At 33.8% G+C, this 14,036-nt stretch overlaps 1 protein-coding gene across 1 annotated transcript in view; it reads right to left on the bottom strand.

Annotated features, from left to right (window-relative positions):
* Positions 1-14,036, bottom strand: part of LOC134851946 (uncharacterized) — a 48,383-nt gene that overhangs the window by 11,789 nt on the left and 22,558 nt on the right. The window contains exons 2-4 of the mRNA XM_063868220.1: positions 8,534-8,855; positions 5,989-6,165; positions 2,550-2,734 (exon numbers count right to left, since the gene is read on the bottom strand). Of these exons, the coding sequence (XP_063724290.1) occupies positions 2,550-2,734; positions 5,989-6,165; positions 8,534-8,855 (684 nt within the window). The remainder of the gene's footprint in view (positions 1-2,549; positions 2,735-5,988; positions 6,166-8,533; positions 8,856-14,036) is intronic.

Genomic DNA, 14,036 nt, shown 5'->3' on the forward strand with positions numbered 1-14,036 from the left:
GAAGAATTCTCTAGGAGCTCTTTTAAGCTCAAACTAACTTTACAATTAGGTGCGCCAAACAAACTGAAAAGTTGAGCTGCATTTTCCACAACATGCTTTTCTCGGAAAGTTTGTCTGCGGATCAGAAAAACTCTCAAAAGTAGTTTTTTCAGAATTTCAGAAAAGGTTTGAATATCAATTTGGCTGACCAGATTTGGGTTATTGCTTATTGTTCTGACTTTCGAAGAAGTGTAGTTTTTCTTCAGACCAATTTTGATATTCTTGAAAAACATTAGAGTCCTCGGCTCAAATTTAGCAAGATAACTCACTTGTGATCATTTTGTGTAAGAATATGGGTTCCCAAGCTTATAATCACCCCGCGCTTTTTAACACTTTTTTCTTAACCCCCTCTCATATAGCCCCAGAATTAGATAACCACGCTACAATTTAACCCCTTTCTAATACCAATTTGTAGAACTACAGTGTAACTGACTTGAAAGAAATTAGGAACCATAGCGTCGGTAAACATCAAAACTTTAATTGCGAAAATTTTTGAGAGCAAACGAAATACATAATAACTCATAGAATGGTAAAAACAAACATTCAAGTGTGATTTTGAGGGCAGTATGATTTTATGTATACTTTTTGAAAGTCTTGTGTTGCTTCCAATGAGCAACATAAAGGTTATCTCTGTTCTAAACGCGTGAATGAGGGTTTAATGTTCCGTCTTTCGAAGAAAACAGAAAATTTATGCTCGGTGTGGTTTTTTTATTCAGTCAATTTTCACCGATCAAAACAATAATTTTCAACAAAATTGTTTTATTCCCCATTAAAGATATCAACTTCTTGAGTTCAAATGTACAAAGATATTTTACCTCCGATTATTTTTTGTAAAGTTCTGGGTGTTTCAAAACTGCCAAATTTTCCATGTTTTTGACTAAATTAAGAGTTTATTCATAATGCTTTAGTCATAATGCGACTCCCCGAAATCAAAATTTACCAAAAACTTTCCTCCCATCATTTTATGCAATTTTTTGGTAGTTTAAAAATTGTTAATTTGGCCATGCTGTCAACTATTTTATGCGCGCTTCGAAAATTTTATTCATATTATTGAAAACTTAACGCGAAATATTTATGCGTGGCGAATTATCCAGCACAACAAAATCGTTCCAAATTGAATGGAGGCTAGCTAATTGGTCGTATTAATTTCGTACGGTTCAAATTTTTTGCACTTAGATAATGTACAAAATGCCCTGATTTACGAGCAGTCTTGTTTCTTTAACTAATCGAAATGCTATCGAAATGAGGTAAACTTGTATAGAATTTTCCTGTAGTTATAAAAAAGGATTCAGTTTGAAGCAAAGTTCGGTAATAAAACGGGGTTAACTTATTGTGGGGTTAACTTGTTACGGGGTTATAAAGTAGGGGGTGTAAAAACTGGGGGTTAAATAAAGTGAGGTTAAAGAGTGGGACACCAAAATATGGACAGCTGGACAGCAGTGATTCAGTGCACGTTCATCTCTGTAAATAACCCTAAAACCAGCGATGGAACAAAAATTTAAAGTTCACAACGGGGATAGAGTCCACACTATAGTCCTATATGTTTTCATTACTTTCTTGCGAAAAGTTGAAAGTGACTACTGAATGCGCAGTTTGCAAAAATACTATGTGCTTACGACAATCTGTGTCCCACAATCAAATTTGACTTTTTTTCTGATTCATCGTTGACAAAAATTTATTTCAGGACTGAATTATCGAAGAAACATCACTCAACTATCAATAAAATGTTTTCTCCCAAAGGACACTGGATTACTCTCTATGAAAGCTCAAACCGGGGCATGCCATTGACGCGTAAGCGGCACTTTAATTGGGCTCAGAACTTGTTTAACCTCAAATTGCTGCAAACTTTTTGGTCTGAATAATACTTTACTAGAACCTAAAGGCATTAGTGTGAATATTTTAAATAATTGTTGGGGGAGATAGTTTTCAATTTTCAGAACTTTTAAAATGTTTTCATTTTTTATGAATTTCTATTTATTTGAAAAAAAAAACAATTTCACTAGCATTAAACGCGGTCGGAACATTCAGACTTAGCTCTGATACGACCAGACTTTTTGTATGTTTACTTGCGTTTGGCTTAGTTTTGCCGTGGAAGCAGAAAATTCCCTTCATCTATTCAATTCAATGGCATGGACCAATTTCGTTGTAGTGAATTAAGGAGGGTTTAATTTGGTTTTTTTCTATTTGCTGAGAGATATTACGCGAGCAAGGTGTAAAAATCATATCTTTCAGAAAATGAAGGTTTAAAAAAACAGTAAGGCGTAAAAGATCACGAGACTAATAGAAAAGTTGCTCTTTTCCCCCGCATACAATTTGAACAACATTCATTTGAGAATCATAAAAACTTTTGATGACAACTATAAGACATCCAAGACTTAGCGTTACTGCTAAATTTCAAAAGTCCACCAAAACCTTTGAAATAAAGAACATAAATAATTTTAAATGTAAGAAAAGAACTTTTTTGAAGATAAGTAGAAAACACTTCAGTAAAAAAAATAGTGAAAATTTACCATGAAGACAGTTTTGTAGAGCTCTTTTGTTCATTGTCTGCTCAGTGCAACTGGAAATAAAGAGTCTAGATTTTTCAGTGACTGATTCTTCCGACTGCGTGTAGAAAGGGTCTTCGGTGAAGTGATGATTTCCGAACATACTGAGAGAACGGAACGAGTACTTGTTCACATTGCTCATGAGAAAGCTGAAACGAGATAGAATTTAAAAAAAGAATTGTATAGGGCATGATCGCTTGTTTTGCCAATAGTACTGAATTGTTTGACTATAGAAAAAAGCATAAAATTAAACAATAATTAAAAAATATATGTTCTCTTCAAAATGAGGCTGCCTTTTTTGAAACCGCTCGATCGCAGTAGTTTGCCAGTGTTATCGATTTGAATTAATATTTCACCTAAAAAACTTATCTAACGGCATGGACTGACAAAAGTCGAGCACATTTCTTTTTGGTCGAGAAAAATGAAAAGTATCCGAAATAAGTCGAGACTGTCGAAGCATGTAGCGAGCACCAAAAAATTCTCGAAATGGGTTGCATGATATATCATCTAAAAGCCCAGTTAGTCGTAAATCGAAGAATTTTTTTAAAATTTTAAGTTTTTTGAAATTTTTGACTTTTTGTCCAATTTATCGCTAATGAGGTGACTTACAAAAGCAGGCTTACAAAAGCTTATTTATGCTTATTTAAAGCCATGAAAACGTGGTTTTAGTCAAATTAAGTTGTTTTTTAAATTTTTTTAGCGCATATTTGGGAATCAAAAGTTTCAAAGATCGAATTTTTGAACTTCAAAATTCAAAATTTTGAACGATTTTTTTTAAAATTTTTTTAAGTCATTTTTCTAAAATTGGCCTATTTTATCGGTTTTCAGCTGTTATCAACCAATCATTTTTTTTACTTAGCGCACCTTTTGAAGATGTTTTAATGTTTTGAGGAGCCATTAGTGTCTTCATGAAATGCTTAGCAAGCAAAAGTCTTTTTTAAAAAGTGAGCTCAGTTTTTAAAAAAAGGTTTGTTGTAGTCAAGCTTTTCTTGAAGATGTTAACCGTTCCTCAAAAATCATTTAACCTAAGAATAATCTATAATAAGTGTATTACCCAAGAAAAGACACCAAGAATTTTTCAGAGTGTCAAAAACCCTTTTGAAAGTTTGCTTTCATCTGATCATTTCACCTTCATTGTTGTATCATTAATGTTACTTGTGTAATAATGTAAAATGGAGGAATAAACCAAACTCAAAATCTCAAAGTTTGATCAAAATCGCAGAGTGCAAGTTTGAACTATTTGATATGGCTTACAAAAATTCTCAAAATTTTTGAAAATGCTTCAAAGACTTGTATGTTTTCTAATTTAAGTTGTTTCGTATTAATATATTAGTGAATGAATATTTTACCCACAAAGTTAGTGAAGTTTTTCCTGAAAAAATATCCCAAGTTTTGTCTCATAACTTTGTTGAAGTCGGCGGGGCTGATCAACTACTTTTTTGAGTAGGTAATGGCCCTTTTTATGATTCTCAAACTTGTTCCGTTAGATTCACAGCTCAAAAAGTTACCGTACAACTTACAAAAAGACCTGAAACTTTGTAAATTTATGCTAATTGACACCAATTATAGATTTTATTGGGCGAAAAGTTCTAGGCTTTCTTTACGTTGTTTCGCTATTAACATTTATTATCTTGCAAGGTTTTTATTAATTTTTTTCCTGAGCTGCAAAACCTTTGCAAACAGCTGACGAAATCTAAACTTTTCGGTTCAAAACTATCCACTATAAGCCAGAAGATTTTGATGGTAGTCATAATTTTTCTTCCGCTGAAGAAGAAAAATAAAAAATACGGAGCTATAAAATTGGTCTAGCAATTTACAAAATAAATTTATGATTTGCCACACCTATTTGTTACCACCAGTGGAAAAAAGAATAAATATTTGCGCTCGGGTAGCTTTCTTATAAAGACCCTTTTTGACTTTTTAAAAAGCATTTGTTAACAAAATTTTTTCTACAATCTGAAAATGCCAATGCCTTGAGCTCACAATCATAAAGAATTATCACCTGTGGTTTGAAGATTTGGAAATACGTCTTACGAAGGAAGTGAAAAAACATTTTCTCCAGACAAATTCAGTTTTTCAATTAGCCAATTTTTATGCAAACGAAAATATATTGACGTCTCTAGTTCAGAAAAGGCACCTGGGATTTAAAAAAGGCACCGGATTGAAAAATGTGCTAAAATTTATTCGAATTCGTTATGTAAGTGGCAGTCTAATCCAGATCAGCATTCATTCCAATTTGAAGTCAGACAACTTATTTCTTCTCACTCAATTGTTAAAAAAGTGAACTACTTCTTTTTTAAAAAACATTCGACGCTTTTTTGTCATTGACTTCAGGCATGTTAAACAAATGTCGGAACTTTTTTACTCTATTTTGGGTGGTGGCTAGAAAATCTTAGACGACTACAGCTTTATCAACGGACTAAAATTTGGCTCTATGTTAGTGCTAAATATGCTGCTAATTATAATACCAAATAACGCCTAAGTATTTAAAAAGAACTATAAGAATATGATTTTTCTCCAGACTCGTCCCTCGAAAAATTAGAGCATAATTAGCCTCAAAAGTGGGGACTGGAACTCTTTCAGCTACGTTCAAAATATGATCATAGAAAATAGATTTTTAATAAAAAATTACAGGTTCTAACCACAAAAGTTGTTTCTCTCTATATATAAGTAGGAAATCGGTAAGCCATACGCTTTTGCACGCAAACAACCTCTCCGAACTTTGGAAAAAACGGAAGTTTCTAGCCATAATTCTTTTTCTGTTTGATGTCTAAGATCATTGAAGTCTCGTTCATATTTAAGATAATCACCTGTCTGATGGAATATCTTATGCGATCTCCATTAAAGATTATCCATTTAAAAATTTTTTATTGTGCAATTATAAAAGAATTATACAGTTTCCAGAATTAAGATGAAAGAACAATGGTATAAAGTAAACTTCCTGAAAAAAACTGTTCTTCTTTAGATGATATATAGTGTATGGCGACAATTCGTCGCTGGTGAAAATTCCGGAGCTAGCGACAAGTCCTCAAAACTATAAAAGTGACAATTTATCGCAAGGTAATTTAATAAAGATTCATTGCTTAGAAGAAATAGTCCACATCAAATGCACCAATCTATGTTTTCTCTCTGTTAAAAATTCAAACTAGCGGAGCAACGCAGTTTTTGTTCAAAAACATCATAAAGCAATTTCATATAAGCAATTTGCTACATTAAAACTGCTTAAATTACACAAAATGATGGCAAAGATGGTCGGAATTATTTATAGGCGCAGCAGCTAAGTTGGCAACTTGAAATAGTGGAATTTTTCGAAAAATTGGATAGATTTGAGTATTCAGCTAATTTGATCGTATTCAATCCTATCATCTGCCAACAAGTGATCCGCATAAGTTTTTGAGCAAACCTGAAAGCGATGGAGTTGTGTTCGTTTTGTGACACCAGGTGAACTTTGTCCCTAGATAGGGCAAACTTGGCTCTGTTCTCCATTAAGAACTGCAGGGCTGTCGCGATGTCGCCCTCGCCGAGATTTCCAGGGTACCCAAGTTCGGGAAGAGAGAAGAAACCCTGTGCACCTCTGCCCCTAGATTGAAAAAGAAAGTTTAAAATATATCCATCATTAGTTAGAGTGCTTGTATAGTTTCACAGATGGTATACAACATCAAATTTTCTTTTTCAACATTCAAAAAACCATCGGATTCTATTTTTAGAGGGATGAGTTTGGAGAAAAATCCAAGTCTCCGAAAAAGTATTAAAAGCAATCAAAGTCAAAGAGGTTGCAACTTTTTGATTTCAAAAAGCAAATGAACAACTTTTTCTTCCCGTTTATGTTTTTTTTCTGCAAATACCTAAAATGTAGGGTTCACATTTTGACAAATGCTAGATCAAACTATTTGGATGGACTTAGCCGGGCCAAGTTTTGAGAAATATGTTTTGAATGCAAAAAGTAACTAGTTTTAGAAGTGCTCTTACTGTGGAAACATCCTCGCAAACAATATAACGCATCTGAGTTTATAGGGTCAAATAAGTTCTTATGAAAGCTGATGATCTTGAATTACACTTTATGCCTTCGAAAAACGACAGACAAAAAAATTTGAAAAAAATAATTGGTGCGGCGTCGAAAAATGGTCATATCTATTTTAACGACAGAGAAATTGAAACTTCTCAGGAGCTTATGTCAGAAAATTTGACTAAAATTAGAAACAGCATACTGCTAATAAAAAGTTTTTACATGAATCCGTTTAGTAATTTTTCTTTGCCCTTTGTTTGCTTAATGCCGAATTCGATTATCAGTAGGAAATTATTCATTAACACTTAACCGTTATTTGACGCCGGACCAAGTAACTCTTTCAAATCTTTACTTTCTGTCGTTTTTCAGCGACATAGAGAGTACTTCAAGCTCAGCTGCTTCTCAATGAACTTATTTTGGTCCACAAATTCAAATGGATTTTATTGTTTGTGTGGATGATTCAGCAGCAAGAATTTTTCGAAAAAGAGCTATGATATACTGGCTTTTTTTTGCCTTTGAAACAAGACTTCTCAAATTTTTGCCTGGCTAAGTCCTTTTAATTAGTTTTTTTAGCATCTATCAAAACTTCAACACTATTTTTTGAATTGCAAAAGAGAAAACAAAAGGTGATGAGAAAACAAAAGGTGATGAAAGAAAATTGTTCATCTGCTCGCTGAAATAAAAATTGTGCAATTTTTATGTCGTGTGACCGTGCTTTGAACTCTAAGTTCAACAATTGCCTTTACACCATCTTATATCTATTTAGGTCGACGAAACCTAGTATTGATTCTTATAGTATGATCTACATATAAATGACCTAGAAAATATCCAGCGGCTCATTTTTTTATAGCCAGAGCCTTGCGTTTATGACTTTAATTCAAGTCGATAAAATTAATACCTCTATTTTTGCGTACAGCTATGAATTCAATTCCATATTGTTTGTATGAGTGAGCATTTTTCAACTTTTAAAGAACTTGCATTTTGCGATGTTTTTATTTTATAGATCATTTTTTCTTTAATTACCACTAAGAAAAGGATTCTTTGAAGTTCGAGTGTCCGGGGCTATATGTTATATTCAGTTTCATTGGCACATTTATGGGAGGAGGGGGAATAGATGTCCCTTTCCTCAAACATTCGAGCCCCTGACGGTCCAAAGGCTCCCCTTTTGGTACTATTTTGTGACATTCATTTTTGGTGGGCCGGCTGACTGACCCTTAAAGTTCTCTAAAGGCGATTCCGGCACCAATAAAAACCAATTTTTATTGAGGGGGAGCGCCTGTCGAAACACGCAATTTTTGGTCAAGCCCTTCTCAAAAGTGCCGAAAACGATTGATTGTTTTTCTCTCAAAAATTTGCCGGCGGTGCAAAAATGGTGTTCAAAATAGGGTCTTTATATAGATTTGAAAGAGGTCAGAGAAAATTGCCCGGCAAAATTTTTGAAAAGTTTTTGAAAAACCGCCACTGTTCCTCGAGAAAAAACTAGATCCGCCCCTGTGCACTTTCATTTTAAGTTGTTCAGCCTTCTTTTTTTGTTCAATAATAATCGAAGCTGCCCATAAAAATCATTGAAGTGAATTTTTTGAAGTTTTAATTATTCATATAATTTATTACATTTCTTCCAAGTCTTAGTCGGTCAAATATCAATCAATGCAAGGAGCAACAGAGGGAAAAAACTTCCATATGTTGAATAGTTACTGGCTCTCAGTTTTTCCAGTCAAAATTGAAAATAAAATTTCAGGTCAGAATATTAAAATAGAGTGGTTAGGTCAGAATATCAAAATAGAGTGGTTAGGTAAAACCGTATATCATTGTTTTTTTTTCATAAGAAGCACACTTAGGTTTTGAGTCCATAACTTGTAAAAATTTCAACCTGATTTTTTTGAATTGTAGTTTCATCTTCAAATCGCTTTTAATGGAATTCGAAAATAAACCATTTTAAAACCTGATGTTGACAACAGCAACGGCACATCTGCACAGAGTGGTGAAGTATTCGGGTCCGAAATTCTCCCATCCAAAACTTCCCCTCCTTTCTCGGTCACCCCTCCCTGGGTAGTTCAGAATCACCGCAAGGGACAAGTCTTGGCCAGAGGGGGGCTTGTACAGATCCAGGTAAAGACAGTCTTCTGATTCTTCATCTTGGGTCGAGGTGCTGGATGAAATGCAGTTGGGCCCTGGTTCGTCAGGGGCACTTGGGGCAGATAGGGGATCGGACTGGATGCTGTCCAGGATTTTGACTGGGAGAGAGGGTTTAAAACGAAGGGATCCTAGAAAACAAGGTTTAAATTGAAACTCTATAGTGCAAACCCAAATCTATTGGCGGCAGCGGAACAGGGTCAAAGCAGGTCGAGCTTCAGCTGAAAGAAAAAAAATACGTTTTTCTCAAAAATCTGAATTTTCTTTAGCAATTTAGCAATTACATTTAGAAAAAATTCAAAGTTTAAAAGAAGCAGGGGCGGATCTAAGATTTTCATGAGAGGGGGGGGGGGGCAGATGTTCAAAAAACTTTCGAAAATTTTTTTTTAGGTCGACGAAATTGATTTTCCTAGCACTCTTCGAACACTATTGAAACCTATTTTGACAAAAAAAATTTACGCCTCAGGCAAATTTATGAAGAAACAGGTCAAAAAAGCTGTTTTTGGGTACTTTTTGAAAAATGTTGACTGAGATAGGCGCGCGCTTCAAAAGGCGCCTTTAGAAAAACTTCGGGTTGCTCCAAAATGCCAAAGGTTGGTAGGGAAGTCGAATCCCTGAGGAGGAGGAAATCGTCATCAAACCCCACCCCCCCCCCCTAAATCCGCCCCACCACTTCTTTTTGGCAGAAAAACTTTGAATTTCTAAGCAAAACAATACTTTGAGGCTGAAAACAAGATTCAGCGGTATCGCATATGATAGTGCGATTTGCAGCTTTCACTCAAAGACGATTCCTTAAAAATCACAGCAATGGATCTTTGAAAAACACACTACTGCGATACTGCATCAAATTACATCAATGATTATCGTCGATTCAGCAGTACCCTCCCAGATTTGCAAAAAATCATACAATTGCATACCGTTCCATAGATTAAACAAACTGCATGAAAATAGCATGATAAGCATTTTTTATACAATGGAGTTGTATGGCATCATTACTTTCATCCAACTTTTTTGTGTTTAGCTTTATATTTGTGTTTCGCCTGGAAACACAAAAATCAAAAGTTTTCTGAAAACCAACAAGTTAAATGGCGTTAAAATTGGAGATTAACATAGTTATTGATATTAGATGGTGATTATAGATGCCAAAAAGGTTAAACAATAGAAATTCACATCACATTTAGTTAAAACAAGAAATGCATTTTTTGTATATGGCAAGAAGGCTCCATTTTGAGAATTTCAGATGTTGAAAAGCGTGGCTTTTTTGGACAGATTTCGGTTATTCAAGTTTATCATACAATTTTCATAAACAAAAATGCATGACAAGCATTTTTTTGTCAGAAAAATTCTGATGACCATATGTTCTCTTTCAACTAAAATCCGATATGTGCTCATTTGATCTTACCTTAAAACCCTTTTGAGGTGTACAATTTTTATAAATAGAAATTTTTGCAACTTTTCTATAGAAGAATGCATGAAATCGTATGATAACATTTTTTTGTATGAAAATGTATGACAAGCGTCTTTTTCGTATTGAGGTTAACCAGGGCTATTGCTGCACAGAATGATAAAAATTCAATTGAATGGATCATTTACAGCATTGATTCATTTTTAAACCCTGAGTAATTTTCGTAATTGATTGCAGTAAAAAATTTCAACTTCGTTTTTGGCGCGCTGGTTAGTTTAAACCCCCGGGTTGACCAAAAAACGCACAATATAATTTTCAGAAAAATGCATATCATAAAATTTTGTTCAATTCAATGCGTATCAAAAATTGTATGAAAATTTTACGATGAGTTTATCATAAGTCGAAACTGTTGGATAATTTTATAATTTTTTTCCGTGCATGAAAATTGTATGGCAATCATTTTTCCATAGAACAAACTCGAATTTTGTTTTTGTTTTTGTGTTCTGCTCGAAAACACAATAACCAAGGTTTACTCTTTTACAAGAAATCCCATGCAATAATTGGCAATAAAAAATCACTCAGTTGAACAGCTTTTCACGATTTGCCAAAAAAATTGATGTATTAAATTTGACTCATGGTTAAAAATAAAAATCGTAACATTTTGCTTGGGCTAGAAAAAATTTTTTACTCCAAAAAAATTTAGTGGTTGAAAGTTGTAGCCTACTTGTTTCGACAGAATAATAGTTATCTTGTCATACAAAAAGATAAAAATTATAAATTTCGATTCACTCAAAATTTCAGTCACTTCTGATTCATTTGTTTAGCCTGGACTACGTTATACACAAAAAGGCACAAACTTTTGCCCGCAAATTTTTTTTGGAAATTGTTTGAGCATAAAACTGAATTTGCAAAAATTTCAAATGATTACCCTCAGGATTTTCTCGAGGGTTGGGTGGTATTTTCTCGAGGGGAGAGCGGTATTGCTCGAGGGAGGGCGGGTCCGTCAGCCAAAAATGGATATCTCTAAATAATACAAGGGGTACCTCTTCCTACATTCGGCCTCTAGTATGTAATATCAAGAAGCGACGAACCATGGAAAACGTATGCGAATAGAAACCAAAAATACGGATATCAATCCCATGAGGAATTTTCGGTTTCATTCCGCTGTTTCAGCACGGGGCAACCTAAAAATGTTTGTGTTACTGTCAAAAACTGTTATATCCATTCCCAAGCAGAACAACTGAGACCCTATGTAGTCAGAAGTTACAATGAAGTGAACCAGCGCATATTCAGTTGTTTGGGTTTTGCTTGAATGAATTCTAAATTGCGCGAAGTATGTTATGGAAAATTGAAATTTCTAAATTTCTATTGGCAATTTTTTTTTCTTTTTCTAAACAATTTTGTTAATAACTTTTTTGCGTAAGTTTCATGCACCAATATTCAAATTAGTTATTGCGAGTCCGGCTCGAATCACCTCGAAGTCTTTTCCACCATCCCGTTCTCCCAAATTAATTATTCAATTTTAATTTTTTTGTATTAATTTTTCGAAGTGTATATTTTATGAACTTACATTACCTTCCTAATGCATTTTCTACAAAAATCAACCATTTCCACTTTTTACAGTTCAGTCTTTTCACCTCATGCATTATTTATCATTTTCCATTATTCCCTGAGCTCCGTTTTTATTGCCCTTGGCGATCGCCACAAGTGAACAATTTCAAAGCAGGCAAATTGCTTCTTTAAGTTGAAGGGGCAAACTGCACTCGACTTCTGCTTTTACATTTTTTATTTCACTGTCTTGAAAACGTCTCAATTTTTCTTGTTTTGTTTCTCTGCACGGATGCTTGGTTAAATTGTTTCCTTGGTACACACGGGTAAGGGTATGAAGAAGGGTGCAAATGTTCAGAACCTGCCACCCGCTTAATTAAATTGTGTCAATCAACCAATTAAAAGACCGAGGGAAAATTAGCCCTTAAAAAGTTCGAAAAGGTCACTGTCGCCTTGGCTCACCTAAAAAGTGAAACTGCGTCAAGTTCACTGACTGCGTTACAAAATGTACCCGCATTGGAGTTCCATGAATAAAAATCGATTATAATTGAGTTTCATTGTCATTGCCCACAAAAGTGAAAAAAAATCGATTATAATGAATTAAAAAAGGATTATAATATTAGAATTTTTCAACCCAAAACTACAATTTTCGAAACAAAGTGAGGCTATTTTTCAACAAAAATTTGTCCATAGTTTGACTAATGGTTCTTTTGATCTAATAAAATCAGTCAGCCATATTTTTTTTTTGAGAAAAGTATACGAATTACGAAAAAAATGCGTATCTTGGCAGTTAACAGTTCAATTTTTTTGGAAAAAAAAACGTGGAAACCATCGCAAACAATGAACACAAGGAAAAAAAGCTACCGTTAAAATGCAACTGCTAGCACCGCAACGAAAATTTGTTAAACTGCGCTGAACAAATTTTTTTTAGCTATGTATTAGCCAAGATTTATTGTCTATTTTTCAGAAATCAAAAATAGTGCAAACGCCGTAACCAGAAGTGATCGTACCACCTACAGCTGGGCTGTAGCTTCTGCTATATTTGAGCCATTAAGCCGTGAAATACCCAATAAAATGGGAGTTACAAACTCCCAGTGCAAATTAATAGATAGCATTTAAAACAGCTTGTTATGATCTTAGGAATCTTTAACTTTATAACTTAGTCATCCATGGAAAAGCATTGAGATATCTGAGATCTGTTCGAAGCACTACACTTTTTTTCATCATTTTATGATTCGGCCCTAGAAGTTATAGTTTTCGATAAGATATTATATAATCAATTTTGGTTATTGGTAGTAGTCAAAAAATGATATGTAATATAAACCCTCTAAACGAAATTTCGATATCATTGAGAAGAAAACTTTGGTAATGTTAAAAACTGAAGAGAAAAATTAGCTCTTTGCCAGTCCTTCACCCCACCCACACACATTTCAAAGATTTTTTTTCCTGAGATATTTTTCTGGTTTTTATATCTAAGTGCGAGATTTTAAAACGCAAAGTACGAAGAGTCAGTCTGTTTCCATTAAAATTTGTTGATGAGTCAAAAAGTTTCAGTTTTGGCTTCCACGACTTTTTTTTTGTCCAAAGATATTCTGTCTATTTTTTATCTATCAAACATGAATATAACTTGTCTACTCATAAAAATAAATCGCCACCTGACAGTTGTTTAGCGCAAAAGCATAAATTCAGAGTGATTTATGTAAGATTTTCATGTCTAGAGTCTCCAACGGTAAGAAAACGTTTTTATGGATTATTCTCTTATACAGACATTATAAGTATCTGAAGCATTTTCAAAAATGCTACGCATTATTTGGAAAAAAAAATGGGAAAATCTGTTTTCCCTGATGTGTTCCGATTTCAGTGGCTCCTATTTTTTCGCTCTGGTTGTTCTGATAGTCTCTAAATTTTTATTAACAAAAAAAAACACAAAAACTTCCCAAAGAGATGATTTTAGCCCGTCAGAACTGCTGTGCAATCCGTGTATTATCATTGTACCATCAAATTGTCGTATAAAAATGAAATAAAATTTGGGAAAATTTGGAAATAAAATTTGGAAAAATCTGTTTTCCCTAATGTGTTCTGATTTCAGTGGCTCCTATTTTTTCGCTCTGGTTGTTCTGATAATCTCTAAGTTTTTATTAATAAAAAACCCAAAAGTTTCCCAAAGAGATGATTTTAACCGGTCAGATTTGCTGTACAATCAGTGTATTATCAAACTGACGTATGAAAATGAGTTCTTGTTTGATATACGTATAATGCGCATCGTTATACCATATTTCATTTATGTATTGTGACTGATAGATCAATTATATTTATCAAACACTGCAAAAAATTGGTAAATTTATAAGTTTTAATGCAG

Source organism: Symsagittifera roscoffensis, chromosome 7 (genome assembly GCF_963678635.1).
Source record: "Symsagittifera roscoffensis chromosome 7, txSymRosc1.1, whole genome shotgun sequence".
Lineage (NCBI taxonomy): Eukaryota > Metazoa > Xenacoelomorpha > Acoela > Convolutidae > Symsagittifera > Symsagittifera roscoffensis.